General features: G+C 39.3%; 2 protein-coding genes across 4 annotated transcripts in view; one reads left to right on the forward strand and one right to left on the reverse strand.

The window, feature by feature from the left end:
- Nucleotides 1-178: 178 nt before the first annotated feature.
- Nucleotides 179-6,756, reverse strand: MSTN (myostatin). The gene is made up of 3 exons (XM_017828498.1): nt 6,383-6,756; nt 4,180-4,553; nt 179-2,089 (listed from the first exon to the last, which is right to left on the reverse strand). The coding sequence occupies exons 1-3, from the start codon at nt 6,753-6,755 to the stop codon at nt 1,709-1,711; spliced, it is 1,128 nt and encodes a 375-aa protein (XP_017683987.1). The 5' UTR covers nt 6,756; the 3' UTR covers nt 179-1,708.
- Nucleotides 6,624-27,618, forward strand: part of CUNH2orf88 (chromosome unknown C2orf88 homolog) — a 37,346-nt gene continuing 16,351 nt past the window's right edge. For 2 of the 3 annotated variants that reach the window (XM_017828500.1, XM_017828502.1), the window contains exons 1-3: nt 24,021-24,099; nt 24,987-25,030; nt 26,205-26,279. The gene's annotated coding sequence lies outside the window, so the exon portion shown is untranslated. Of the gene's footprint in view, nt 6,723-24,020; nt 24,100-24,986; nt 25,031-26,204; nt 26,280-27,618 lie in introns of those variants that run through there. The other variant, XM_017828501.1, reaches the window with a different exon arrangement.

Here is a 27,618-nt window from a genome sequence, read left to right on the forward strand (position 1 = left end):
GGAAAGAAAATCAAGCATTTTTGCAACTTTGGGGTGGTTTTACACAAAGGAAAATTCAAAACTGAATTTTGGAATATAACAAAAACGTGCATCACACTAACATGAAGATGTTTTAACAGTGCTTGTGTTTTCTTAACAAACACCTGGTTTATCAGTTCTATTTCGTATGTAAAATGAAATGGAATTTATAGGAAATAGATTTTTTTTTTTTAATTTCAATTAACTATTTTTTACTATAAGGAAAATATACAGAATTTCTGTGGAAGTCCATATACTATTTTTAGTCAAATACAGAAAATACTTTGCTGCAAACTTTTAAATATAATAAAATGCATTTAATAGCAATCTTTTGTTGTATCATCATTATTTATGAACATAACATTCAAAGTACGGAAATTCAGTTGTGGATCAAAATGACCATAAAAACAGTAACCCAAAGAACCTTATAAACGTGTCAACACCCATCATTTATCACAGATGGCTCATACCAAAGTAAAAAAATTTATAAAATGTAGTAATTCTCAGCATATGGTTTACTTTGTTGCATTGTTCCTACATATTATTTGTGTTAAAATCCAGACAATTATATTATGAAAAGAATACTGGGTTTTTTATTAAACTAAAGTACAGGTTAAAGTCATTCTTTTCTTGTGATGAACATATACCAACAGTGATTAAAAAATAAAAATTTATTTACAAAATATTGATGCATACATATTACACAAGTCAGTTATATCAAAGTGGTTTTTTTAAACAATATCTGTAGCAACCAAATATTTGCATTGGTTTACCATAGTGCAAATGGTAATGTTGCAAAGGCAGGTTAAAATGTGGGATTGCAATTTGAATGTTGGACTTCTCTGCTGCCTTCTGTTTTACTACATCTAGAAAACTATTCCTTTTCATTTAAAAAATATCTATTTCTTGCGAATGTTGAGTAGTGTACCTGAGGATAGGGCAAATTCATTATTAAGCCTAAATCCTTTCAGTTGTATAACTATCTTTCTATTTACTCAGCCTGCTTATGTAGCACCATTGCCATTGATTACTAACATACTAATGAGAAAAAGGAATGGAAACACACTAAATACACTATGCCATCCCTAATTTCAGGATTTGTCCATTTATGTGGAATTTCATCTGATACATTTCACAAGTCTGCACTATATATTCAAGTGTTTAAGGATGATTCTGGTGGTATTGTGTAGTGGTGTATAGGTTACCAGTATATATTTTCCTGTAAATATGGTATTAAGTGAAGCTGTGAAGAAATGAACTTAAAAGCCCACTCCTTTCGTCCTCAGATGAGAAGGAGCTTGCTTTTGATTACCAGCGTGTACTGAAACCTGCATATAAATTTGCATCCAAATAACTGAATATTGATTCCCTCATAATGTAAGAACTTCCTGCATTAAATCCGGTGATTTTGATTGTAGCTTTTCTCTTTTGCTGGCTCAAAACCAGCCGTCAGGTAACTCTATAGTCCTTTAGTTCACGTTCTGTAGCTGGTGCTGCACTAAATCTGTACGATAGCCTATCATACAGCACGCAGGAGGTCGGCAATGCCTGGTGTACGTAACTTCACAGTTTGAAAGACTGGTGAGGGGGTATAACTTTTTCCTTTTTTTTTTTTTCTTTCTTTCTTTTTTTTTTTTTTTTTTTTTTTTTTTGGGTAGCTTCCACAATTTCCGAGGACCCGACGAGGATCTCATGAGCACCCGCAGCGATCTACAACCATGGCCGGGATCTTGCCGTATATAATTTGTTCCTTCCCGTTGAAGTACAGCATGTTTATGGGGGACATCTTGGTGGGCGTGCAGCAAGGGCCTGCCGAACCTCTGGGGTTTGCTTGGTGTACCAGGTGGGTGTGGGGGTATTTTTGTAAAAACACAAACTCGCATTCTCCGGAGCAGTAATTCGCTTTGTATCTCTTAGGTGCAATAATCCAATCCCACCCGAAAGCTTCAAAATCCACGGTCAGCGGGTAGCGACAACATCGGGATTCCGTGGAGTGCTCGTCACAGTCGAGACCGAAATCTCGGCGGGACCGTTTCGGTGTGTCTGTAACTCTGACCTCTAAAAATGGGTTCTGTGAGGAGAGGAGAAGGAATTGGAATCATTACTGAGGTAAACATAAGTTCAGTAAAACCACGCAAATAAATAGGATTTCAGATGCAGGCGTATCAAATTAATATTCTGAAATCAGGTTTGCAAACAAAATTTGGACCTCCTGCAAGTGTGTTACGCTTATCTCTGCATTTTCCTGCTGTTTCTTTATAAAGAACTTTAAGACGTATTTGTTCCTGAAATCACTATTATCTCAGTACCAAATAATTTCTGTTACCTGCTGTAGGAACATTTCAGAAATTTGGAGGATGCTGGATTTTTTACATTTAATACTGGTTTTGTTTGTTTGTTTTAAATTTCATAATAAGAGTTTTAGTGAGTCCTTCTGAAACTCTCTCCATTAAAATCATATTGAATTCAGGCTTTCTGGATATCAAGGAAGGTTTCTTGTTGAGATCACGGAGGACAAAGTTTACTCCTTAATTGTTGGCATGCTTGAATGACTGAATGAATTTGGAGGGGCACCTAATATTTTGACTCCTGGAAGAGTCCTGTAGCCAGGAATGTACTTTTGGCAGATCTCTATGCCACATGCTTCCTACTGGAGGTGTGTTTCCACAGGCACCAACTGAGACTATATGGAAATTGCAACCTTCACAATCACGAGTTTGAAAATTTTCCCGAAGTTCCTCCCTTCCACACACTGATTCCAGCCCCATGTGTTGGTTTGGCACTAACCAGGCCATCCCACGAAGACCATTCCTTAGTGGTACTTAATGGCCCAGCTAACTTTGTTACACAGGTTTCTCTCTACCAAAATACCTGCCCTTATAGCTGCAGACTGTGGAGCGGCTGGAGACACTCCTCCCAAAGGTAAATGATATGGGGAGGTAGCTGGTGAAAGGAACATCCCTGTAGCAGGACCTGGAGGAAGGAGAAGAAAAATTTCCTCTCCTGTTATCAGCTGTGCTTTTAACCCTGCTCTGCCACTGAAATGCTTATTTATAGATGATGGTAGCCATGGGTTACCCAGAGGTATCATCATTTGAATGGATGGACGTGGTGAGGACATTCCTCAGCATGATATCCACCTGGTCTCTCTCTAGTGTAGGAGATCCACATCTATACTGGATGTACAATTAAGATATCACAGAGTTTTTTTCTTTTAAGTTCTTTTTAATTGCATTATACTGCTGTGAAGTTAAACATTACACAGCTACATAAATACGGATGCAATGGTCTTAGAGGTCTTTTCCAACCTAAATAGTTTTATAGTTCTGTCATCAACAGATTCATCCATTGCACAGAAGTAAAAGTAAAATAATATTCTTTATGTTTTATTCAAAAGGAGAAATTACTTGGTTGTGGTAAGTTTAGGAATTTTTATAGGTTGTAGATGATTAGTGATTTGCAGGAACAAATAGCAAGGAAAATGCTGTAGTTTAACTGGCACACTTCAGGTTTAGTTTGTTCATCTATACTTAGAAAAAGAAACCCACTTAGTTCTTTTAGGCTTTCTCATCACTGTTTATTGTATCAAGCAGAATTTATCCATTCAAACATTTCTAATAGGTGGAATGATGCACTCTATCACATACTGAAAGGTACAGAACTTAACATTATGAAGAAGATCTATTCTCACCTTCAAAAACATATAATTCTTGCTGTTATTAATATAAAATATAAGCATAGAGAGTAGGGAGAAACTGCCTTGCTTTCTTAGCAGTATTGGAGGCATCTTTCTTATCAGTGAAAGAATACAATGAATGTTCTTTTAGCTTTATATAAAATAACTGCTTATTAAGCAGTACTTGCTCTCAGATTTGAAAACAATGTTGTTTGTTAGTACCATCCACCAGTCATTACCAAAACCTTTTGTAGTTAATGCCTCTCAACATCCCTCTGAAATACTGCAATTTCTCTCAATTTTTTTAAATAAGGAAACAGAGGCAGAGGAACACTATTGATTTTGGCATGATCAGAGAGCAAAGAATGAAAGAATTGGATATACAGAACTTTTATCTTCCATTCCATAAACAATGCATCCATTTTATCCTTAAAACATTGCTTAAATGCTTTTCGATAAAATGAGATTTTTCTAAATAAACTTACCAATCCATCTTCACCCGGTCCTGGGAAAGTTACAGCAAGATTTCGTCCATTCTCATCAAAAGCTTTTATTTCAATGCCTAAATTGGATTCAGGCTGTTTGAGCCAATTTTGCAACACTGTCTTCACATCAATACTCTGCCAAATACCGGTGCCTGGATTCATGTCGAGTTTCAGAGATCGAATTCCAGTATATCTTGTACCATCTTTCATGGGTTTAATAAGTCTCAGGATCTGCACAAACACCGTTGTAGGTTTTTGGACTTGCCTCAAGTATATCCACAATTGTGCCTTTACTACTTTGTTATATTGTATTTTAGAGCTAAACTTAAAGAAGCAACATTTTGGTTTTCCCTCCATTTGTACAAGAAAATCAGCTATAAATGAATGGAAAGAACAGATTACTGAACAGGGAACAAGAAAAAAATGCATAAATAAACCTGACTAGTTTCTTCCAAACTGTAGAGGAAATATTACAATATGTTGTAAAGAGTACCAGTAACAAAGTGGATTTAACTTAATTCATTTTCTATGCTTTACACTCTACAGCAACTTTAATGAATGTCAACAAAATTATTATGCTATCACCTCCCACCTACTCACTTCTGCTAGTCACATCTTGAGGACCTTCATAAAGCATGCAGAAGAGCAACTTTGCATAAGCTGACTCAACACATGTGTGGTGATCCAGCTATTTCTAATTTACCACATAGCCTCAGTGTGCTGCACAGCATACAGCACTGGGCAAACTGCACAGACACTTAAATTTCGTTTCTCAATGGGAAAAAAAAATAATGGAGAGGATTAACATAAGGATCATTTTGTTTGCATTTGAAGAATGTTATAGGAAAGTCATGTGCAGTGCTTCGTTCCTCCTTCCTGTAGCCTGTGATGCAGCTGTCATACCTAGTCATGGCAATATCTTTCCATGCCAGGATAAAATGGGTAGCACTAATCCTAAATGGTGCAGGGCTTTGACATTCATAAATCTCATCACTTAAGATACCTGTCTCTTTAGTGCATTTAAAATAGCTCAAGGGCTTTTTATAAGAAGTAGGAAATGAACTCAGAGCAATGAAATACAATGGCTTTTCTTCAGTCACTGTAATTATGTAGCAGTTTGACCAAAAATAGTTATAAAGGCTTGGACATTATGGGCTGGAATAAAATTGCTGGCAGACCTCAGCTTTGTGATAAGGCTGCAGTAGTATAATGCTATTAAGTGCTCATCTTATTAATTAATAACTTGAAAAGTTTCACTAAAAGTTACTTTTTCATTGATGAGTATATTTTCAGCTGGTGAGAGCAGCTGATATTATTCCAGTGTGCATAATGTAATGATATCTGTGACTGCTAACATGCCTTATATGTCCTGTCATCTTTTTCCTTTTTGTCATCATATTCATAAGTGTTATTTAAAAAAACAGCTGCCATAGCCAAATACTTTAGCTGATGAAGAACATAAGATACTATAGTATTAGCTGTGCAAAAGATACTTGATAGGAGCCATAGCAGATGTTTAGCACTCAGAAGATAACTCAGAATCTGCTCATTCAGTAAATGCCTTCATTCTTCCTTGGCACGACTACGTGAGCTGATTGCTAGAGCGTGGACATTTTTACATTTAAGGCTGTTACACACATATTTGCTTTAAATATATAGTTTTAACTCTGAGGTGGGTGGTGCTAGTTTATGGGGTCAGCAGAGAAGCAAGAATTTAACTCTCTGCTTGCAAATGCTATAATATGTTGCAGTTAGGTAGGTCTAGTGCTCTAAGCTACATTTCTGCTGTTTTCTACTGCTTCTAAAATTACTGGCCAGTGAAACTTCCCTCACAAAAAGTATAGCTCTCTCATTTGCTGCACTTGTACTTTGTATTTATGATAGGAAATGCCCCGGGTGCTGCAGATAACGAAGTCAACTAAACTGCAGATCTCCCTTTGCTTTCTAAGGCATTGGGCAAATCCAAAGTGCTACGGGGCACACACATTGTAAGGAGCCGAAAAGGAACAGTAAAACAAAAGCTCGTAACACAGTCATCTGAACCTGGCTCAAATTCTTTAGAAATAACTCTCTCCTCCCTCCCTCCAGCAGACTTCAGCCAGCAGCCTGTTGGGAGAGCCCGAGGAGGAGTTGTGTGGCTCTACAGCAGGGAGACAACTCTCTCGGAGGAGCAGTGGGAGGCGAAAACAGCAGGGTTACTTACACTCCGTAGGCATTGTGATAATCGTTTCGGTGGTGGCATGATAGTCATCATCTTCCAAAGAGCCATCACTACTGTCATCTCTCTGGACGTCATACTGATCAATCAGTTCCTGCAGTGGAGGAGCCTTGGGTAAAAGTTGCTTAATAACATCCCTGCTAATGTTAGGAGCTTGTTCCAGGCGCAGTTTGCTGAGGATTTGAATTTTTATGGCTTCTATTCTGGAAGATTTTGTATTCTGTCTCCACGTACAAGCATTGCACAGTCCGTCTTTTTCAGCGTTCTCTGTGGGCTGACTACTGTCATCAAGAGCCACCGGATCAACTGAAATCAGCATGAGCAGGTAAATATAAGCATAGAGCACTAGCTTTTGCATGATCTCACATTCAGTGCAGCACTTTTCCCTTCTTTTTTTTTTTTTTTCCCCCCTCCCCCTTTCCCTTCCAGTACTAAACAGATCCGTGAAAGCAAATGCAATCTGAGAGACAGCTTGCCACACTGGTGTACCTTATATATTCCAAGGGGGCTTTTTATACTCCAACTTTGATTAGGCTCGTGTCGTCAAACCCGACGATTGGTTGCTGTCCCAACAATGAATCTGGCTGTCAGAGGGTAAAGCCCTGTCGATCACAAGTCACTAGACAGCATTTAGTTACAGCCAAGGGTGGACTGATTTATCTGGATACTTCGTAGAGGATATGTTCTCTGTATTCTGAAAGGATATATTTCCAAGTATTTTGGGCAGCAGGACTGAAAGACAGCACTGTCATTCTTAAATATTATACCAACCATGTATTTGTACTGTGAATTAAAATAGACCTTGCTCTAAAGCTGCTTTAGGCTTCTACCAGTCTTTTTGACTTGAAAGTTTGTTCTATTTAAAAGAAAATCCCAAGTGGTTACTGTTAGCAGGCAGGAAAATAATGCTTTTGAAATGCATTGCAAAGAGTACTAATTTATGTTATTCAACAACTAATACATATTCAACAGTTTCTATTTCAGAAAACCTTAGTGGTTTTTCCTAGGTACTAGTTAAAGCAGTATTGCAGATTTTGTGCATATATGACACTGTGCAAATGCCAATCTTATTTGTTTGTCCCTTTAGCATATATCAAAATCCACAGAACAAATCCTCTACTGAATTCACAGTCAGTCATGAAAAATAAGTGTGTCTCGTCTTCATACCGTCACCAGAATCCTGGGCAGTAAATTAGGTATCAAGAGATCTTTAGTAGCAAGGGTATTTTTGAGGAATATCTTTAGCTACTCATTCTAATATTATACAGGAATAGTCCATTTCACTTTTTTCATTATTAGTGAAAGCATTAAAAGACATAACACATTTAAATCTCTACTGTGTATTTATCTTCTTTTTCCAGGTAAGCTTTTCTTTCTCTTCAAAATATTTCTGTATTATGCCAACTTAAGTGATACCTTTCTGTGCTTTCTTTTGCTTTCTACTACTCAAATACTTAGAATTCTCTAAGTCCTGCTTATATGTTAAGAAATACAGTTTTAATATGCTTTCTGCATAACAGAGATACATCCAGATGTGATTTTATACATATAGGTTCTGGCTTACAAAATCTTCGAACAATGCAGTTCACATTTGATGTGCTGTTAGCAAGAATTATGGAATTCACACATAGTGGGGAGGTAGGGGAGAGTTACTGGTCAGCACAGGCTGTATGTCACAGGAAACAGAAACCCTGGAAGTGGTATGTATTATATGTATTTGTATATTTGGAATCTGTGTATTAGAGCAAAGGGAAATCCTGGAATTTCCTGCAATATGCCACAGTTTGCTTATCTAAGCTAGGACTGAATTGTCAGTTTCTCACTGAGTTTCTCTTCTTTTTCCATTCTCAGCACACTTAAAAATGTGTCAAACAAGGTGTTTTGCATGTGTTCATATAGGAAAAATGTTGGTATAGGGAAAGGTGTGGGACAGAACTCTCAAAGATTTTTTTTCTGCCTGGTCATTCATATTCTTTTTGTATCACCTCTCCAGGGCATGCAAATTCATTGTATAGCACAGAACTGAGCCTAATGTTCAGCCTAATGACCAGTGACATAAATCACAACTATTCCATTGAAATTGATTGTCCTGCCCTGGTGTAAATTTGATGCAAGTAATAGATGTATCACTCATACATTCCAAGCATATGGCTTTAGGGTCATATTCATCATCTTGATATTCTGATTTTAGCCAGAATCCACCTTTAAAGCCAGCAGTGTGCTGCCTTAGCTCCTGAGGATTTGTTTTTACACAGGATACCGATGCAGCTACTCGCAACATGAGGTAACATAAATGGGCTTGTGGTTCACTGGAACTAGAAGACAGGATAGATCTGACTTTGCACTGGACACTGCCTGTCATGCCTGTAACATATTTTAAACAGACTCTTAGTGCATGTCAAGTGCTAGAAATGTATTTTTATGAGAGATGCACAGGATGATTCACAGTAAGAATCTTTTTGAAAAACACTGACCTGTTGGGGAATTTTGGGGGGATTTAAATTGGGGTTTGTTTGTTTACTATCATGACAGTGAATGTCATACTAAAAGTATTTTTATTTTTTTGTTTTAAACTAGAATGACTTAACCATGTGGCTATAAAAAGCAATCTCCCATCAAGCAGAAACCCTGACAGGTACCAGGTTTCACACTAGAAACAGTTTAAAACAATGATCCATCAATAAACAGGTGGAAATTATGATGCAGTCATTAACAGGAAAGTAATGAAGTGTTCTGGCAGACAATGGCTAAGAGCCAGCTGTGAGGGAGAGGGACAAGAGATGTGCTCAGCAAAGCAATGCCTCCAGCATGGTGACTGCTCTTGGCACGTGCTCTGCAGCCGCACTGCTACCTCGCCTGCTCCTTCTTCTTCAGGGTCTTCCCACTCTGACTGGCTCACTGTGAGCAGGCAGAGCTTCACTGTTCTTTTTCCCTGCAATGATTCCATTAATCTGCTACAAGGGCCCCTTTGCTTCCTGCAGCATTTGTTTGTGACTGTGGGACCAAAGCCCTCTCCTGTAAGCCTGGAACCCCAGTGAGCTCCAAGCAAGAGCTGAGCTTGCTCTCAACCACCAAGCAGCTGCATTACTTTTCCTCTTCAAAAAGTCTGTGTAAAGAGCAATATTTTTACTTTTCCCTCATAAAATTCACTTCATATCCATCTATCCTGAGTAACTCTAGGCCGTTAGTAGAATACTTTTCATCTTGTGTAGTTGCTGGCTTTTTGTTTTTCTATGAAATTTCAAGTGTGTGGAAAAGAGCACAAACAATTGCAGTTGATCAGGAGCTATTGAAGGATCAGATTTCTTTGATCATAAAAATATAATGTGTAATTTGGTTTTGTGTCTGACTTTCATTGTAGTGTTTTTGGAAAGTGATGACTGCAGAGGTAGATGACAGAGGTGAGAAAATTAAGTGATAAAGTAACCAGGTAAAAGTTGTTCTAAAATTTATTTGGCAAAAAAATAATAAAAACAACAACAACAGGAAACTCCAACACATTAGCACCAGCAAAACTAAAGAAGAGTTAAAAATGAAATGCACATTTTACTGAACTTTATGGCATTTTAATATTGTCTTTGGGATTTGTGTCATTCTCCCCGTTGTGCCTGCCAATAGTGAATAGTATTCCCAATTCTGACTATGCAAAGATCATGGCTCAGGCCCCCAGGATCAAGTAATGAAAGAATGTTCTTTTCTAAAGGAAAAAGGCACACGTCTGTCTACCTGGCAACTTCTCCTTTCCCCCCCAGCCTGCACCAGGAGCTTTTGTACTCATGGGAAAACCTTAAAGAAAAAAAAAAGAAAAGAAAGAAAAAACCCAAACCCACCCCCTACAAATTTGACTGATATAGAGGTTTCAAAAGACACTGTTACTGTGAGTTTTATGGAAAAACAGTGACTGTGCAGAGGAAAAGGAGATTACTAATGCCCTCCCTGAGGAGAAGGCAAACAGAGCCCAACCATTACCCATCCTTTTTGGCAGCCTCTCATCAACCAATCAGCTTGTGCTCCTCTGGCATCACTCAGCACACTGAGCGCTCTGGACAGTCCACAGCCTGTCATCCTGTGCCGGGCCAGCGACCCAGAAAACACAGATAGGGAGCAGGCTGGGAGTTGAGCTTGTTTTGGGGGTGGACCAAGTGGAAATGGAAGGGAACCAGGACATTTCTGAGAAAAGGGAGAGCTGCAGGAGTACGAAGGAGCTGCTTTCCTGGCAGGGAAGGAAAGGGACATGGGCTATAACCCTGCCCAAAATCAGACAACTTCATCCTGCTCTAGGCTAGATTTTCAAACACTTTCTTATAGTCTGCAGGACCAGAAATTCGCTTTTCTTTATTCTATTGTTTAAGTTAAATGAAACAGTATGCATAATTTATTCGCCTCAGAAGGCAGAACTTCAAGAAAAAAGATAGGCGTTCTGAAATGCACTGTAAGTCTGTGATTGCTGTTCTCCTTTGATGTCAAGTCCTACCTCTGAACTAGTTGGCTTCTCTCCCTGGTTTACTTACAAGGAAGAAAGAACATTCCTCCTGAGCTGGTGAGGAAGATAGTATTTGAGTCATCTTTTCTCTCACTTTTGTCAACACGAAGATTAATTTCTAGAATACCATATTAAAATGGATAGAAAACTCCATTTTAATTCTTTTTGGACTCATCTTTCTCTTAGCTTCTATAAGCTGTGAATAATGTTTGTGAAGTTATTTTTGGTTAAATTTAAATTAAAAAAGCAGATATTAAATATAATTGAGTTAGTGTTTTAAGTGTTTAACTATGGTCCCAGCCTTCTTAACTCACCAGATCCTTGCTCTTAGCCACTTGAATCACAAGATAAATGCATTACTTTGAACCTCAAAGCAGATACAAGGTCATGTATGTAAAACACCTAGAAAGAACTCTTAAAATGACAAAAAGCCTGTAAAAACATCATCCCGATCACATTATGTAAATGCAGCTACTGTAAGGGAAAAGTAAGCACTTTTAAAGTTAAACTTATTACCATGAGGTAAAATATGAAAGCTGTAACTAGTGTGAATTCTTGCTCTGTAACAAATGCCCTGAAAGAGTTTGTCCTCTGCTATGTTCTTTTTTTTTTCTTAAAAATGTAGTCATACATAACCTTCTAAACATTGTGCTGAATCAGCTACAGAAAGTCAACTTCATCTTTGTTGATAGTATGAATAATTAATTCCCCAAACTTACCAAAAAAGAAATCCATTCATCTCGGTTTTCCCATTTCTGAGTTCTAAGTATCGTATTTCACACAGGAGAAGAGCACACATGGTGCAGGGTATGGATGCCTTGGTACACTGGCATCTGTGTGGGGTGTGCTGCAGCTTCTTCTCAACTCCTGCTGTCAGGTTGTTTTCCCTGAAAAATCATGATATTCAGCAATTTGAGATTTTAAGTGGTCTCCCCCAAGGTGTACTTGAGTCTCTGCAGTTTGAGTACCAAGACAGTGTCACTCTGTCTGGCAGGTGATTTCCTCCACTCAGGAGCTGTGGGAGACACTAGCGAGTTGTGCCTGCTAGGGGGTGTCTCACAAGCCATGGTATGTAAGAGTGTAATGGCTAAATGGGGGAAACAGGTAAAACTGGTGGCTAAAGGCTGCCGTGGCCATTTCAGCCCAGGATGCACCTCCCAGCTTGCCCAAGAGATGCTGCTGAACATGGGCTTTGGGGAAGTCATATGGAGTTACCTTCGGCTTCTGGCCATCTCCTTCCCTCCAACAGCTTTTCTTGTGCATAACTGTACCTGTGGAGTGGGCCAACAATGCCCTATTGCTTTTTTCTTTTCTGTGTGTTCCAGTACATGTTGCTCCAGAACCAACCAGATACACCAGTGGCAATGAACTCTGTGAACAGATAGGGAGCATATTAGGCTCATTAAAAACATTTAAGGAAGGATGCAGTTATAGTGAAAGCTTCCAGTTTTTCTGAGTTCTTTTGTATTCAGGATTTTGTTCTGCAGCCTTTGCTGTGGTGTCCCTGTATCTTATAATAAATCTTATAAAAGAGCCCCGTTAAATACCTACTTAATTCTAAGGGTTCTGCCCTTGTTAAAGGATGCTATTTTTCCTTTACAGTTTTAGTTTTTATGCTTTTACCAAAAATTCCTGACATTCATCCTGACTTTCATCTTCAATGTCTTTTAAAATAGCTGTGTCAGCTGCATCTCTGATGGGAAACCTTGAATTCCTCTAAGGAGCTGTTACCATACTTGGAGAGGTTTCACTTGTGCATTTGCAGAAAGTGCTTGAAATACCAAAAGACTTCGTCTCCAGCTATGAGAATACTTGTATTTTCTCCAAGACACAGCTCTTCAAAGGGGATTTTCGCCCCAGGAGGTCAGTGATTTTATATGAGTGGCCTGTCCTCTGCTGGGTTGTTCTGGAATGGCATCTGCTGGGAAGGGAGTGCCACTGCTCTTTTTCTTTCCTTTTACTCTTCCTGCTTCTCTTTCCTTCCTTTTTTTTTTTTTTTTTTAATACATAACAGGTTAAGAGCTAATAGATGTTCCTGAAAGAATAGGGAAATGCAGCTTTGCAAACTGCAGTGAATTTGACTCATTTAATCTTCCCCAGTGCCATGGACTGAATTAATCAACTTTTTTGATCAGGAGATAGCTATACATGGGATAGATTTCGCTCCTCCTATCCTTTTGATGTCCTCTATCTGGCCTGTGTGTTTCCTTTGCTTTGGTCCCACTCTATGATTTTTCCTCTACTGAATACACAGGCTGGGTGGGAACAGCCTGTAACACCTGATACCCGCTTATCTATAAGTGATAAGCAGAATCACAGCAGTACAGTGATATACAGAGGTAAGAATAACTTTTTTTCCCCTCTCCCACTCACATAGGTGCCCATCAGGTCCATTGCCTCCCCTCTGGTAGGGCCATCTATTACCTGGTGTAGGAAGTTATCCTCCATGCACTCCAGGAGTCTCCTGGATTGCCTACAGCTCACTGTGCTGCTTTCCCAGCAAATGTCAAGGTGGCAGAAGCCTCTCAGCAGGAAAAGAGTCTGTGAGTGCAATGCCTTCTGTAGCCAGAGCAAGAGGGCTTCGTCAATGGGCTCACCTTCATCGGACCCGTAGTAGGCACCAACCACGAGGCCCCTTGGCTTGGTCTCTGATTCTTACCCTTAAGCTTTCAACCTGCTCGTGGCTATTCTTTAGAGACAGCTCTTCTCACTCCTGATGTAGAGGGCAACCACCTGGCCTCTCCTTCCTTCCCTATCTCTTCCCTGCAGCTATCAATAGCTGTACCCCAGTCATGTCATTCATCCCACCAAGTTTCAGTCATGTCAAGCAGGTCGCAGCTTTCCAGCTCCTCTGGTGTAGAGGCTCCTCATCTGGGCTGTCTGAAGTATTTCACTGGTGTTTCCCTCTTGGCTCCAATTCCTCAGGAGCCCCTGGCTCATCTCTGTAAGATTTCAAGTGTGCTCTGGCATAGCCAGTGTGTCTTGGAGCCACCGGCTGAGGGCCCTCACTTGCATCCTGTCCCTCTGACCTTGGTGGGTTGTCCCACAGCTTGTCACAGGCAATCCTGATATTATCTCCTCTCCCTTCAACTCTAGTTTAAAGATCTGTCAATCAGCCCTGCTGGCTCATGAGTAAGGACCATCTTCCTCCTTCGAGAAAGGTGAATTCCATGTGATGCCAGCAATAAGATGAAATTATGGGGCAGCTTCTCCTTTCCTTTCTGCCCTCTGCTGATCTATGGTCAGCTTTGGACAGGTTAATTTGAGGCAAATGATTCTATGATTGAATGAAGAAGTGGTGGCAATGTTCTCAAAGAAATCAAAAAACAACATTCAGATCTGCAGTCATACAAGAAGGCCTTTGAATCTGCATATTCATCAGCAAAGGAGTTGTTTCATTTACAGCTTAGAGCTAGGCTACCTGCTTTAATCCTGGTGTTAAAAATGCTGGTAATGTAAATTTTCAATAACCCCATAGAGGAAAAAAAATAATCAGCTATTTTTTTATGATGAAATATAACGTATTAAACCTTTCTAAGTCATTCAGTGTCATAAATGTGTAATGACAAAGAGCAGGCACAAAAGGCCGCAGCTTCTGAGGAAGCGCCTTCGTTTAAAGTAAGACTCCAAAAATCAGGTAGTATCTGTGAAAAACCCTGTACAAAATAATGCAGAGACAGGAAATCATATTATCTGCTTTAGGGTTTTAGAAGAAAAAAAGCACAGATCTGAGACTGAGTAAAACTTCTTGATGTATTTGATTCTCATTTGGAGGAAAAGAACATAAATGCTAAGTTTTGTAATAGGTACCTTTGGAGGGTTTTCACATAATTACTGCAACTGTTTAAAGGTTTTGAAGCATCCAAGGGAAGAAGAAACCCAGATTTTACTCCCTTTCCTTTATTTATATCTTTCCTTATGTGTTGTTTGCTCCCTGTTGATGTAGTAAAGATGTTTCCTATTTATGAGCTCCATTATGAAACATCACATAAGAGCATCAACTGAAGAAAAGCTGCCTATACTGACTAAAGGATTAGCTTTAGTGCCCTTTCCTCTTGGGAATTGTCTCTGGCTCCTATAGCAGACACTTCCAATTCCTTACAGTTTAAAGGCTGATACTTTAAAAATTTACAAGTTTGCTTGGGACTTGCAAGTTTTCCTCTCCCATCAGTCTGCTAATTCCCAGCATTAGCCAACTGGTTGATGAGAAACAAGGATAAACCACAAAGGAATTGACTATCTGGGGGGGGGGGTGGTTCCTTCAGTAACAGACTTTCAAACCCCCTCTCTCATTCTGCAGAGATATAAAACTACTTAGGAATTAACTCTTCACAGTCTTGTTGCAAAGAGCCTGACTATCACTGTATTCATGGATATATGCCCTACACTCATGGAAATGATGTAAAGATTTCATACTCTCTATTGACTATGCAAATAATTGAAAGGATGCTTAAAAAACAGAATTCACACAATGACTCTGAAGTATTACAGTGGATGTTGCTTCAGAGTTTAGTTTTAAGATGTCCCAGCATAGATCCAGCTGGAATAGGCATACTCTTATTACTGAAAGATGGTGAATGGCTTTTAGTGAGTAGACCTGGAAGAGTTAATAGAAAAAAGTATCCCATGGATACCCAGATTAATAGAAACAGAATTACTTGTTTGATACTGATTCTGTGATAACTACACAGAGCTTTTTTTATCTCAAGTGAACTTGGTACCAGGATATTTTCAGTACACATATCTGAGATACTTCAAGCAGTAGTTCACAACTGCTTCTGAAATTTTAAGAAGTAAAGAAAAAACTCATGCTGCATACAAAAGCTGAGCTTATGACCAATTAAAAATATAATAATCTGACCAAACTTTAGGGCTTTGTCGTGCATGTTGATTAAAAGAGATTGATAGTACAATTAGGAATGCAATGCAAAATGGAAATAAAATTGACTGCTTCAAATTACCTTTTTATACTTCCTACAATTTACCAAAGTAGCTCAACATTAAGAAATTGAAGCATTTTGTCATTTTGTCCAAAGCCTCTAGAACAAAGGAAAACTAATTGTTAACTGTTGAATTGTACAATTGACTGCTTTGCTAATTCTAAACTTGAATTGATGTATCTAATGATTTATATTAATAACTCTGAGAAAGCAGTGTGGTAAATTTTAATATCCCAATAATAACTTGGTAGAGAGAAATTACTTCACTAAATCCTCAACTCTGTTCAAAATTACTGTGTTTGTATATATGTAGTTACGAGGAGGGGGGATGTGCACACAAACACACACATGCACACATATATATACATGTTTTAATTAGACATTTAACCAAATGAGAGGTTTTCTGCTCAAAAGCTTGCTCATTATTACTTACAATTGGTTTAGGAAACGTGATTGCCTTTCTGTATAAAGCTTTCCTCATGTCAGTCAATCAGGCATTAGCTGGGGGACCATAATGTCACTAAATATTTTCCACAATTGTGCCACATGACGAATGGTATATGTTTCTTACAAGAAATATGTTTCTTACAAGAAGTAAGGCAGGGGATGGATGAGGAGCTGGAACCAGCTTGCCCAAATGCACTGACACTGCCTCATCTCAGCTGGTGTTGAAGGCTGTTTGGAGACACAGCTAAAGAACTGAATTGGTTTTGTCTTACTTGTTCATTTTCCTCCCACAGCACAGGGGAAATATCCATCACAGTTTGCATCGAGACACTCTGCTCACAAATTTCCATGGCAGCCGCAGTAGCCGTTATAAAATATTGTGGGTTTGGTTTGGCTGTTTCCTGGAAAACCTCTTTTGGCATTCTACAAATGATCAGAGTAAGAGCGGGTGTTTTAGTAGAGAACCACAATAAAACACAAGTCTGGCTAAGGATCAGTAATCAACAAGAAAGCTGGTGGGGCTCGGGGCAGTTCATGTGAGCGACTGAGGAGGCACATGCCTCCAGAGCAGGCTTTGCATCCATATGACAAAACCCTTCATGAGCCAAGAATTCAGGTTGCTTTCATTATAATTCAAACAAGCTTTCTCTGCTTTTTTAAAGATGTCATGCAAATATCTTTTCAAAATATCTTGCTGCTGACCCTCAGGGCTAAATTCTTGGATCTGATTTAGCCAGTTAGTGTCTTAAGCAATAACATTCAGTTTATTTACATTTCTGTGCTTACTAACAACTAGTGCCATAATATTTATGGGCACCTTTTTCATCAGATTCACATGGCTTTACCCAGAGGTGTGAAGAGAAACATGGCTACAGGGAGTGCAAACTGCTCCTTGAACTGCTGTTCCCTCTTTTATCTGTCCATTCTTGCCTCTGTTTTTCACCAGTGTCTTTTGTTTTCCAGTGCACCTGTCTATAAGCTGCGTGTTCTATCAAATGGGTTCTTTTCTGTTTAATTAATAATCAACTCATTTTTGTTGAGGCTGTGAAATCAGAGAACTAGGTCCTTTAGGTCTGCTATAAAATTCCCTTTCTTTACCAAAATCATGGGTACTAGGAAATTGTACAATCCTCAAGAAATCTCAGCAAGCCTGCAAAACAATCTGCCACCTCACAGCTCTTTACCTTGAGCTCTACTAAGGACTGGCTTTAGTGTCAAAGCATGAGATCAAAAATTTTAACCACTATGGAACGTCTTTCCTTTGCATTCCATTATATGGTCTATTATACTTTTTTGATTTTTATGAGAAATCAGCAATTTCTCATTTGCTTCTTCTGTTCCATGCATACCTTTCGGTAATTTATCATATTCTTTCTTTTCTATAGTAAATACCTCTGCTTTTTCAGTTCTTCAGCCCTGTACCATTTTTGTTTCCCTTCTCTAGGGCTACTTTCTGAGGAGTTCCTTTCTCTGAAGATGGAGTAAACAACAATATTCTGCAGATGTCTACAATATTTCAGGCAAGGCAATATATTGATTATACAGCTGCGGATAATACAGTTGTCTTACATTTACTCATGCTCACACCAGTATTTGGAATTTACAAAAACACCTGCATGTTGAAGAGAAGTTTTTAATTCAGCTATTCACAGTGGTGTTCTCTTTGAATAGTAACAGTTCTTTTAAAGAATAAGAAACATAAAACCGTATAAGCTTTGCAGGTAATTCAGTTGTTCCTCCTGGCTGACTGTGTGTTCAGTACTCCCAGCTGAACAGTTTGCTCTACATGTCTGTCTGACTGGAAGGCAGAAAAAAGGCATTTTTCCCAAAGCATTTCCAGTTTAGCTATGGCCAAACCTCAGGAGAACTGTGACTCTTAAAAGCCACATCAAATTATTTCACTTTGGGGGGTCCTGGCTGCTTCTGTGACATGGCAGTTTCTTGCATCTCAAAAGAAATTTGCACAGGTTAAATTTGCCTAAACAATGCATTATTAAGATTTTTTAAATCGGGTAATAGTTTTAAATACTGCACTTGAGTTTAAATGGGCTGATAATTAGAATACTAAATCCTTTCGTCAGTGACATCCCTCAAATGTAATTTAACAGTGGATAAGATCCCAAAGTTTCTCAATGGTGAGATTGTACCACAGAAGCTTTGATTTTCTATATTAGTTCTTAAATCTACCTTTCCTTACAGTGTGAAAGAAAAGTCTGACGTTATCTTTACTGCTACCCAGTGGTGTAGCATACACCCAGTGTATACACCACTCACTACCTGAGATATTACCTGCTGCATCCTCAGCCTTCAGGAACTAAGCTAGAATAAATTTACTTTCCATCTCCTGTATGCATGAATGTAGGAGCAGCATAAGTATATTTAAAGCTAAAGAGGGAAAAAAAAGTGTTTTGCAGCTTAAATAAACAGAATTTTTTCACTTTGATGACACTCAGCGACAGCTTTCAGAAGTGACTGAGAACCTTCCAAAATGTCCTTTCCTGGCTGTAGCACTGAGTCTGTAGGATCTTGGGTTTGGGGTGAGGGTGGGGTATGGATACTGTTGCAGTGTGATAGCATCACTATCAATGTGCCTATGTAAGCATTTCTAACACCATCAAATCCACTGTGGAGGGGAGCACAAAATCTTCCTTCTACTTTTCTACTCAGACTGAGAAGCTGTATCGAAATCCAAAGAGATGCAAATGGTTTTTTACTAAATTCTTTATTCGTGCCTATAATACTGACACAGAGTCAAGCACAGAGATTTTATAGCATAAAGCGGCTTTCTTCTTTCAAAGGATGAAATAACAGTGCTAAATTTGAAGTATAATAATGGTTCAGAAAAGTCACAGTGCTAGCTGTAGAGATCAAATCTTGTGTGCAATTCTGATCTTTAACAAGCACACACACAAAGCCGTGAGCAAATACCATTTAAACCTGGCAAAATATCACTAAAGACATAATATTCCAAAGGCAGTGGTATCGAAACCCTTTGAAGCTGAATTAAAAGATCATATGGACTTACAAAGGCTGTGTGGATCAGGCCCCAAGAGAAGTCAACTCTTCACTGTAAGTTCCAGTGGCCTTTGACCTTTTGCATTAAGCAGGAGCTTCTTCCAAAAATAATTTCCTGAATGCAAATGATCTGTTATAGCATTTATTACTTGGGGTATAATGTTCGAAGCAGGAGTGACCCTTAAATTAGTTGACGAACACATATGAAACTTGCAACTTCTAATAATAGTGAGACAAGTCTCCCATATGTTGTTATAAATTTCAGTCCAAGATGATTAACGTGGCTCACAGGCTACTCTTGTAAGATGATAGAAGAGATATTTTTGCTGCCTCTCCTGAGAGGGGGCTAGTGTTTCAAATTATTTCCAAACAAGCTTCTTCCAAGTGAGAGATGGTTCTCATTTTTTTGTCACCTTAATAAAAAGGTGATGAACGCTCTCTTCTTAACTGTGTCCTTATATGAACATCAAACAAATATCATGACAGTATGATATGATAACTGTGTGTGCTAGCCATGAAATAATATGTTATATGCACAAATACAAGTCTTTAATTTATTGTAGCTGTCATGTTTGAAATAGAGTGCTTGATTTGTGAGTGTGCAGGGAAACTCAGAAGTAAATTCAACAGATACATCTTCATTCAAAGTTATTTTTACTTATAGTAGGTCTCTATCTAGTGTATTTTAAATCAATTCTGTCCAAAGACTTAAAAAAATCTTGTTAACTTCTTTATTAATTAAAATCAAGCCAGTAGTAAATTGGGCAGCAAGTTGTTCACAGCCATAAACAAGAGGTAGTGGCCTAGGATCTTTCTTTTGGTATAGAAAAATGTAACTGATGAAGCTTAAAGGATCAGTTCAGGCACTGAAGAAAGGTTATTTGGTTTCAGAATCTTAAAACTCGGGTCATGGCTCGAGTGAAATAATTGTTAATTCTGTCACGCAAATGCGAATTACTCTCTTCATTATATGAAATCTTGCTCTGTGAAGTGACTATGACAAACTGAAGGGGCAGTTTTCTGGTTCTACTCTCTAAGTTGCTTGGGTGACCTTGGACAAATCAATGTTTCCAACCTGACACCAATAGCAGTGAGAGGACTAATTGTTCAACAGAGACCTTATTCCTTCTCCCACTCCCAGCAGCTCTGCCTGCCTGGTTGTTGGCCATGCCTGCACCCACAAAGCCACGCTCTGCTAAGGCACCAGAGCCAACTCCAAGGGAGGTGACACATCCCTCCTGTCACTGCAACACAGAGCCATATGGCACAGAATAATTACACATGTCCAGTGCAACACCCCGGGTTGTGCAGAGCCAGCTCCATTCGCTCTGCACCGCCTTTGATTGCGCACACACGTTGAGCCTACACATTTTCCAAGCTTCCACACCTGTTCCCCCTCATTGTCCCTCCTTTCCCCACTGTTGAAAGGTAAATCTAGTTGTCCACTTGGAGGACAGTTGTGAGAACAGAATGCACGGATTCCAAGAGACTGCCCTGATGAGCCCCTGTACACGTGCAGGCAGATGGGTAAGGAGGTGGCAAGTGATACAGGTTGCAGGCATTAAGCAGTTATTTATTTACTGGTAGTATGTGATGCTATTCACAGATGAGATAGATAAAACCACTGAATATTCTTGTTTGGCTGAAACTATTCATCCTGATTCATCCTCTCTGATTCAGAAGAACTGAGGCTTGAAATGCCTGTCTGTCTGTGGGTACTGTTGACGCTGGCTGAAAAGAATTTGTCAGACCGCGCGTGTTTTTGAGCTCTTGGCTGTGCCACTGAACTCCTTTAGTTCAATAAATGCAGGCTTGTTTTGAAGCTAAGTGACACAAGTTTTGCTGTGGAAACTGCATCCAGTTGTTGGCCTCTCATCACAGAGCCTGTATTTGAGTGAATTTTTCCAGCTAGTCAGAGGTCATGCCATGTACAAGTAGGATCTTGAACTCCGAACTGTGCGAGATGAACAATATTTAATTCAGACATCAAAAAGCAGACTTCTGACTTGAGGGCAAGGGGAGGAAAGGACAGCTAGAAAGAAAGGGAGAAGTAATTCACATTAGTAGGAATTAAGTTCCAGTATTAAGCTGTAGGGTTGTTGGCAGATCACCTGGGATAGGATGGCCTTCCTGGATTTTTTTTTTTGTTGTTGTTGTCCATTTGTCTCTCAGAGGTTATACTACCTTTCTTCTATTAACTACTTTATCAAAACATAACCATATAACATCATACTGAAACTCCCTTCAAGACACCTCTCAGGTTTATTAGCTATTGGATCATAATTTTGTGCTCTAATAATCTGCTCTGTGTATGTGTATACATATATATGTCTGTGTGTATCTGACTTGTCAAAAATTGGGACTCTATCCCAAACAGAAATGATACAGGATGTCTGATGCTTCATGGTGCTCTACAGCAGCCAAAGGCTAATCCAGAGTGGTTTAATTCTTACATACTAGTTTATGACATTTTCTCATGTACATTTCTGCTTGGAAACAAGGACAGCATCAGTTAATACTGACCAAGATGTACTCTTTTGTAAGCCAGAGCTTACTGGAAGATGGATGGAAATTGGAGCTACCACCATCAAACTTCCAGTAATGGATATTGTAGCTTTGGGATTTTTTTTGGCAGGCTTCTATAAACATGTTTTTGCCTTAGATCCCAGTTTTCTTGCAGTCTAAACCTTGTTTGTCTTTGCCTAACTCAATGCTCTGGCATCCCCTCTCAGTGCATATTGGCAGTGCACTGCAGGATGTTTGTTTTTGCTCTAGCATCTGACTTGCCCCAAGCTCCAGCCCTCGCTTAGCTCAGCAGCCTCTCCCAGCCCCAAACCTACAAGTGCACCCACCACCTGTCAAAGGTGAACGCTCTCTCTCAATCAACACTGACCACTAAAACCAAGGTATTAATCCTGGTGATACCCTGTCCCAAAACTTACTCCACAAACCCTCTACTGGTTCAAATCATATGCTAGTGACATGCCAGCTCAGTTTTTATCTTTTTTAGCAGTAGATCATAGGCATCAATAGGTTGTTTAGAATCACGCATATTATCGGATCAAACACTTTGAGTCTTTTTACTCATAAAGACTTTTCTACATGTGCTCAGAAATAGTTTTTCTCTGAAGCCCCGCCTTAATGAAATAAATGTGTAGCAAGCTTATGCCATCTAACTCCATTTTCCAACTGAAATATTCTTTTCAATGCTATATTTAAGTAGGAATTGATATAATAAAATTAACTAGAAATAGGGAAAAATGAGACTTGAAAGCAGAACTCTAGTCAAAAAAGGCTCCTGAAACACAGTCTCATGCTCTCTCAGTGTACATTCACCATTGCACAGACCATCCATAACTAACATTTATTTCAGTGGAATTGTTCTGCAATGTTGATGATGTCCTCAAGACAGTTTTGTCCCTCAGGATAAAGTACTTGTTCAATGTTAAAAGTTATTTTTTTTCTGTTGAAATCAAATTGCAAAGTCATGGGTATCAGGGTCTATCTATAGAATGAATGAAATTCATTATTTTCTTCTTTGCTATTATGTGGTCACAGATAATATTTCTATTTATGACCTCCTAAAAAGGTTACTGCATCTTGCTGTTTGATCTATATATTGTCATAAATTTCACTGTGTACAAGAGTTCTGATTTGAAGATGGTGCAGCTGAAAATCTCATGATACAGTGGAAAGGATGTCTAATATTGAATGGTATCTCAGATAAAATAATTAGATAATTTGTGTGTTGAATAATGTCTATGGGTATCAAAATAGTTATTATTTGAGGTAACCATGATGACATTGTTGGTAACTTTGGCTCTGATGAAAATTAATTTCAAATTTATCTTCTCATTTCAGTGACAGCTGAAGTAATTTTGTGACTTTATAAAAGAATTTATTTGCCATTTGTGCTGAAAAACTGATGTCGGTGTATGAGAAAAAGTACAGAGGGTTTGATCTCAGCCAGCAAGGCAATTTAGGGAAATGGAATTCTTCAGCAGCAGGAACAGTTCTGGTTCAGTCACCCATAAATCTCCCCAAGGGATGTGTATCCTCAGCATTTGTATCCTTCAGTCCCCTGTCTTTGCTTTAATGTAGCCTCTGAGGGAGTCACTACCCCAGCTTCCTTCTAAGGCATCTTCTGGCTCATTTCCTATTTGAAAATCCATTTGCTTTGTGCTCAAAGGGAGCCAGTGTTATTGCTCACCTCATTAGTGCCCTGACCAGTTCAGACTGCAGCGCAGGGAGAGGCTTTGGTGGTCTCTCCGTGGGCTGCCTGTAATCTCTCTAAAGTGAGGGGGATGCATGCCTGCCCTCAAGGAATATTGAAAGAAATGGGCCAGGCTCTTAAAATAGCAAGAGCCATTACTGTTGCTCTGGTGGCAACAGGAGTTCACCCTATCACATGTTAGTACTGTTTTACTTCTGAAAGTGAAAAAACTGATCTTATAGAGAGAGGTGGTTTGGGGAGTTCCTACAGGTGCTAGGAAAAACTCTCCATTTCACACCCATTTTAGCCTTGTCCATAAAAACACACAAAGGGCATGTTTCAGGGAACGTATTAGTTCTTAGGGGCAGGATGATTTACTCTGAACAAAGGTGGGATGAAATAACAGGGTGGGTTAAGCCCAGTAAACAGCCAAACATCCTCATGGCTGCTCGTGCCCTCCTGTCTCCTGCTAGGTCTGGAGAAGGTAGGAGGAAGAAGAGAAGACAGATGAAGCCAAAGCTAACTGTGAAAGCAAGGCAGGGGAGGATAAGAAGGGAGAACTTTTTGCTCATAATGATGTTGATCTCAATGTGAAAATTTGAAGGTACAGACGTTGGTACAATATTTCTCTGAAACACGTGACTTCTCCCCATGAAGTACATTAATGTCCACAGATGTTACAAGAGCAGGAGGGGAGCAGGGTCTTAGTGTGTCCCTGCTCTGCAAATCCACAGCCTCATCTGCAGTGATGTCTGTCTTTATCTCTGCTGGGAGGCAATTTCATGTTCAATAATTAATTTTAGTATTTTTTTTGGAGTGGGAACCCTGAGAGTCATTTTTATTTTGGAGAAGGAAATGCTATGGGAAGATTGGGTCCTTAAGTTCTTCTTATTTCTCAGTATTATTTCCTTTTGTGTGGAATTTTTTGTACAGCTACTGCTTTATTGCTGCCCTTGGGGCTCTTTGTTTTAGACATGCCAGTGACCATATTTCAGTGTGATTTCTTGCTGTTTTTCCAGGTAATATTTGGCTGTCACAAAGCTATAATTTTCCACGTAGAAAGAAGGTTACTTTGTTTGCAGCCTCATGTCGCAGGGAAGCCTGATGTCAATTGCAGTGCACATCCCAAAGTTTGAGTTTATTCTGGGAGAGATCTAAATGCAAAACATTTACCCACTTTTTCTCGGTCCAGCTTCTCAGCTGACTGTAATTCTGGTGGGTGGCTTTTCAGTCACAAATCTCTTTCGATCCTCTTTGCAATATTCTAATGCCTCATGTTTGGTTAATCCCCTCGCTGTGCTGCTTCCCGGTGTTTCCAGGGCTGTGGATTTCATGTCTGCCCAGGCTTCATGCTTTAGCACTGGTAGATATTGATAAAAAAAAAAGAGGACTTGCATATAAATTAGGAATATTTCTCTTGCTGGTATACTGCCTTATTTGAAAGAAAAAGGAAATAAAATTTGCTTTTTGTTTGTTTTTCTTTTTCCCCAGCACTGCACTGCACGGGGGTAAGGACACTCTTGGCTCACAAGGAGGTAAGTGCCCGTGTTTGCACAGGCTGGTGCAAACCACACCGGGGCTGCTGCCGGGCCCTGGGGTGGCAGAAGCCACGTGGCCTCTCAGAGCCAACATATGTTCAGACTCACTGCTGCCCTTCTGCCAAACTCAACTGGAAGTTTCATATATAAACTGAAGCAAAAGCTAGAGCTGCCTCTTGCCCGGAGCTCCTGGGGAGATTTTATTGCCGCTGTTTCATCTTTCCTTCATGATGAACGTGCAGTGCTGCTTCGGCCATTTGGTGCTCGGCCTCTGTAAACACCATGGAAGGAGCCACTGTGCAGAAAGGTTTCTTTAGAACAAAAATCCTCTAGTTATTGCTGTGGCACCGAGATCAGCCCTAGACCTGAGGCCAGTGTGTGGAAAACAGGGTGTACCCCTCTGTTAGCACAGGGCCCGGGTTGGGGCTCAGTCAAACTTCTTTAGTTGTAATGTTCAACCTCCTCCTGCTGGAAGAAGTTCCACTTTTCTGGAAAGTAGTCATCTCAAATGATAATTAATACTCAGAATTCTTTTTAAGGATTTCTTGGCTGCTTCTGAATTCCTCGGATGTCTTTGCTCTGTGGTTATTACTCAGAGACACTCACTGCCCCTGGGGACCTCACTGCCCTCTAAGCTCTATTGGGACAGAGTTTAGAGGGTCCCAGGGAATCAGCATCACCCCCCACTGTAGGACACAAAACCTGAAAGGGCCCAAGAGCCCAAATTTTGTTTTAAATGTTCCTAAAATTGCCCAAATAGACTTCCACTACAAACTTTCTATTAATTCTGAATTAATGGCTAACACATATTGAAACAAAAACACCTAACGACTATTACATTCAGTGGGATAAGCATTTGTGCTGTATAGAAATGTGGAATTTATTTTCCCTCTCTTGTTGATGATCTTAGAGGTCTTTTCCAACCTACTTGATTTTATCATTCTACTTTCTTGTTTTTTTATTTTGCTGGTAAATATAGTTGCTCTGTGGGAGAAAAGAATTAATACCTATGTATTCCATATAATTTATTTGAGCAGAGTGCCTTTAGAGTGTAACATTGCCATAACTATCTTTTTAGCACATCTAGACAAATTCTAGTTAACGATGCTGGTTTTTTATGGAAAATTTTGCAAATATGGTGGCTTAAGTAGTTCCAAATGTCTTTGCACAGGTGTTGGTGACTAGATGAAATTAATTACTACAGCTCAGCCCCTACCCAATGAAATGCTTCCAGACACACTGAAGTGTAAGTACATGAGGGAAACTGAGCATGTTCTTCAAGTGCTGCTGCTAAATGGGGTACTTTACCTTTTTTTTTTAAAAAAAAAACAAGTCTTTCCTCAAATATCTCATTGTGATAATCACAAAGTGCTGGGGATTCTTTAATGGGTACGAAGTTCAGTGAATACACTAATTTTGTGTTTCTCCTTTGAGGTATGGCAGTATATGCACATCCAGGTAACAACCAAAAAAAAATCAAATTAATAGCAATGGGTTAAACATTATATTTTAAACATTCAGGATCTCTTCATACAAGAAAGTGGAATTAGGCTTTAAATTTATATTCTAAACCTGAAGTTAAAAACCCTCAAACCCTTTTTTGAGAGCAGGAAGATGGGATGTTCCAAAAATAATCATGATCTAGAAATCAATGTTGTGCCCTAAGGTTTGGAGCAGTCATGCAATCCCCACTGTCATGTACTTCTGGTAGTAACAGAGATGAAAACTAGGGCAGCCCTGAGTGACTTCCATGGCATGTGCTTGGGCATACTCTAATCATACTTATCCTTACTTTTAATCAACCTGGTTGCAAACATCGAGGAAGTGTTTTAAGAAAATAGGAGCTCTGAGCAAAGGCTCTGGTGAACCTCAGTTGTGCGCAGAATACGAGAGCAGTGCATGATGAAACAAGAATTAGGTAAAAAGGAGAAAAATCCGTAGCTGAGGAAAGGAAATTCTTTCCCATCAATGAAGTTTTTGAAAATAGAGCCCTTATTTAAGCAACTGCTGCTTAGTCTATAAAGCTGTTTGTTGCAGTGACACTGTGACCTCCTTTGCATCATGGATTTGATTTTGAAACTCTATTGAAGTACTCTATTGCAAGGTGGTCGTGACATGTCAGGTAAAACTTCAAGGGTTTGGGAATATCAGGAGATTTTAGTCAACAACAACAATCTTTGGGGCTTTCTAGCTCTTTAGTGTCCATATTGATTCTTCTCAGACTGCGTAACATTTTCCAACCCCTACACAGTGAGTGGATTACTGCTCGTATAAATAGATTTTGTAAAGTCACCACGTGATCGTGGCCATGCTGGGGGAGAGCTACTGGGGCAGAGAATACTTGCCCAGGCTTCCCTTTTCCTCTTCAGCTGAATTAGAAATACATATGTCAGTAAAGCTCTCCCTAATGCTGGTGTATGCATGTATAGTTAAAAAGCTAATTAAGAAACAGAGTGAGGATGAAGTGGTTCAGCCAGTGACCACTGACTGGGGACTGAGTTGTCAGCTGGATTTGGACAGATCCATGGAGTTTTGTAGCCCTTTTTTTTGAATGCCACATCCCATGTCAATGCGTTCTTAAATTA

This window comes from Lepidothrix coronata, unplaced genomic scaffold (assembly GCF_001604755.1).
Source record: "Lepidothrix coronata isolate B3197 unplaced genomic scaffold, Lepidothrix_coronata-1.0 Scaffold149, whole genome shotgun sequence".
NCBI classification, from domain to species: Eukaryota; Metazoa; Chordata; class Aves; order Passeriformes; family Pipridae; genus Lepidothrix; species Lepidothrix coronata.

What these genes read in the sequence shown, in the direction of transcription:
- MSTN (XM_017828498.1), bottom strand. Translation starts at nt 6,755, where the DNA reads ATGCAAAAGCTAGTGCTCTATGCTTATATTTACCTGCTCATGCTGATT. An exon ending in TATCACAATGCCTACGGAGT is followed by an intron (nt 4,554 to 6,382) that starts GTAAGTAACCCT and finishes ATTCATTTATAG; the next exon opens with CTGATTTTCTTGTACAAATG. An exon ending in GACCGGGTGAAGATGGATTG is followed by an intron (nt 2,090 to 4,179) that starts GTAAGTTTATTT and finishes CTCTCCTCACAG; the next exon opens with AACCCATTTTTAGAGGTCAG.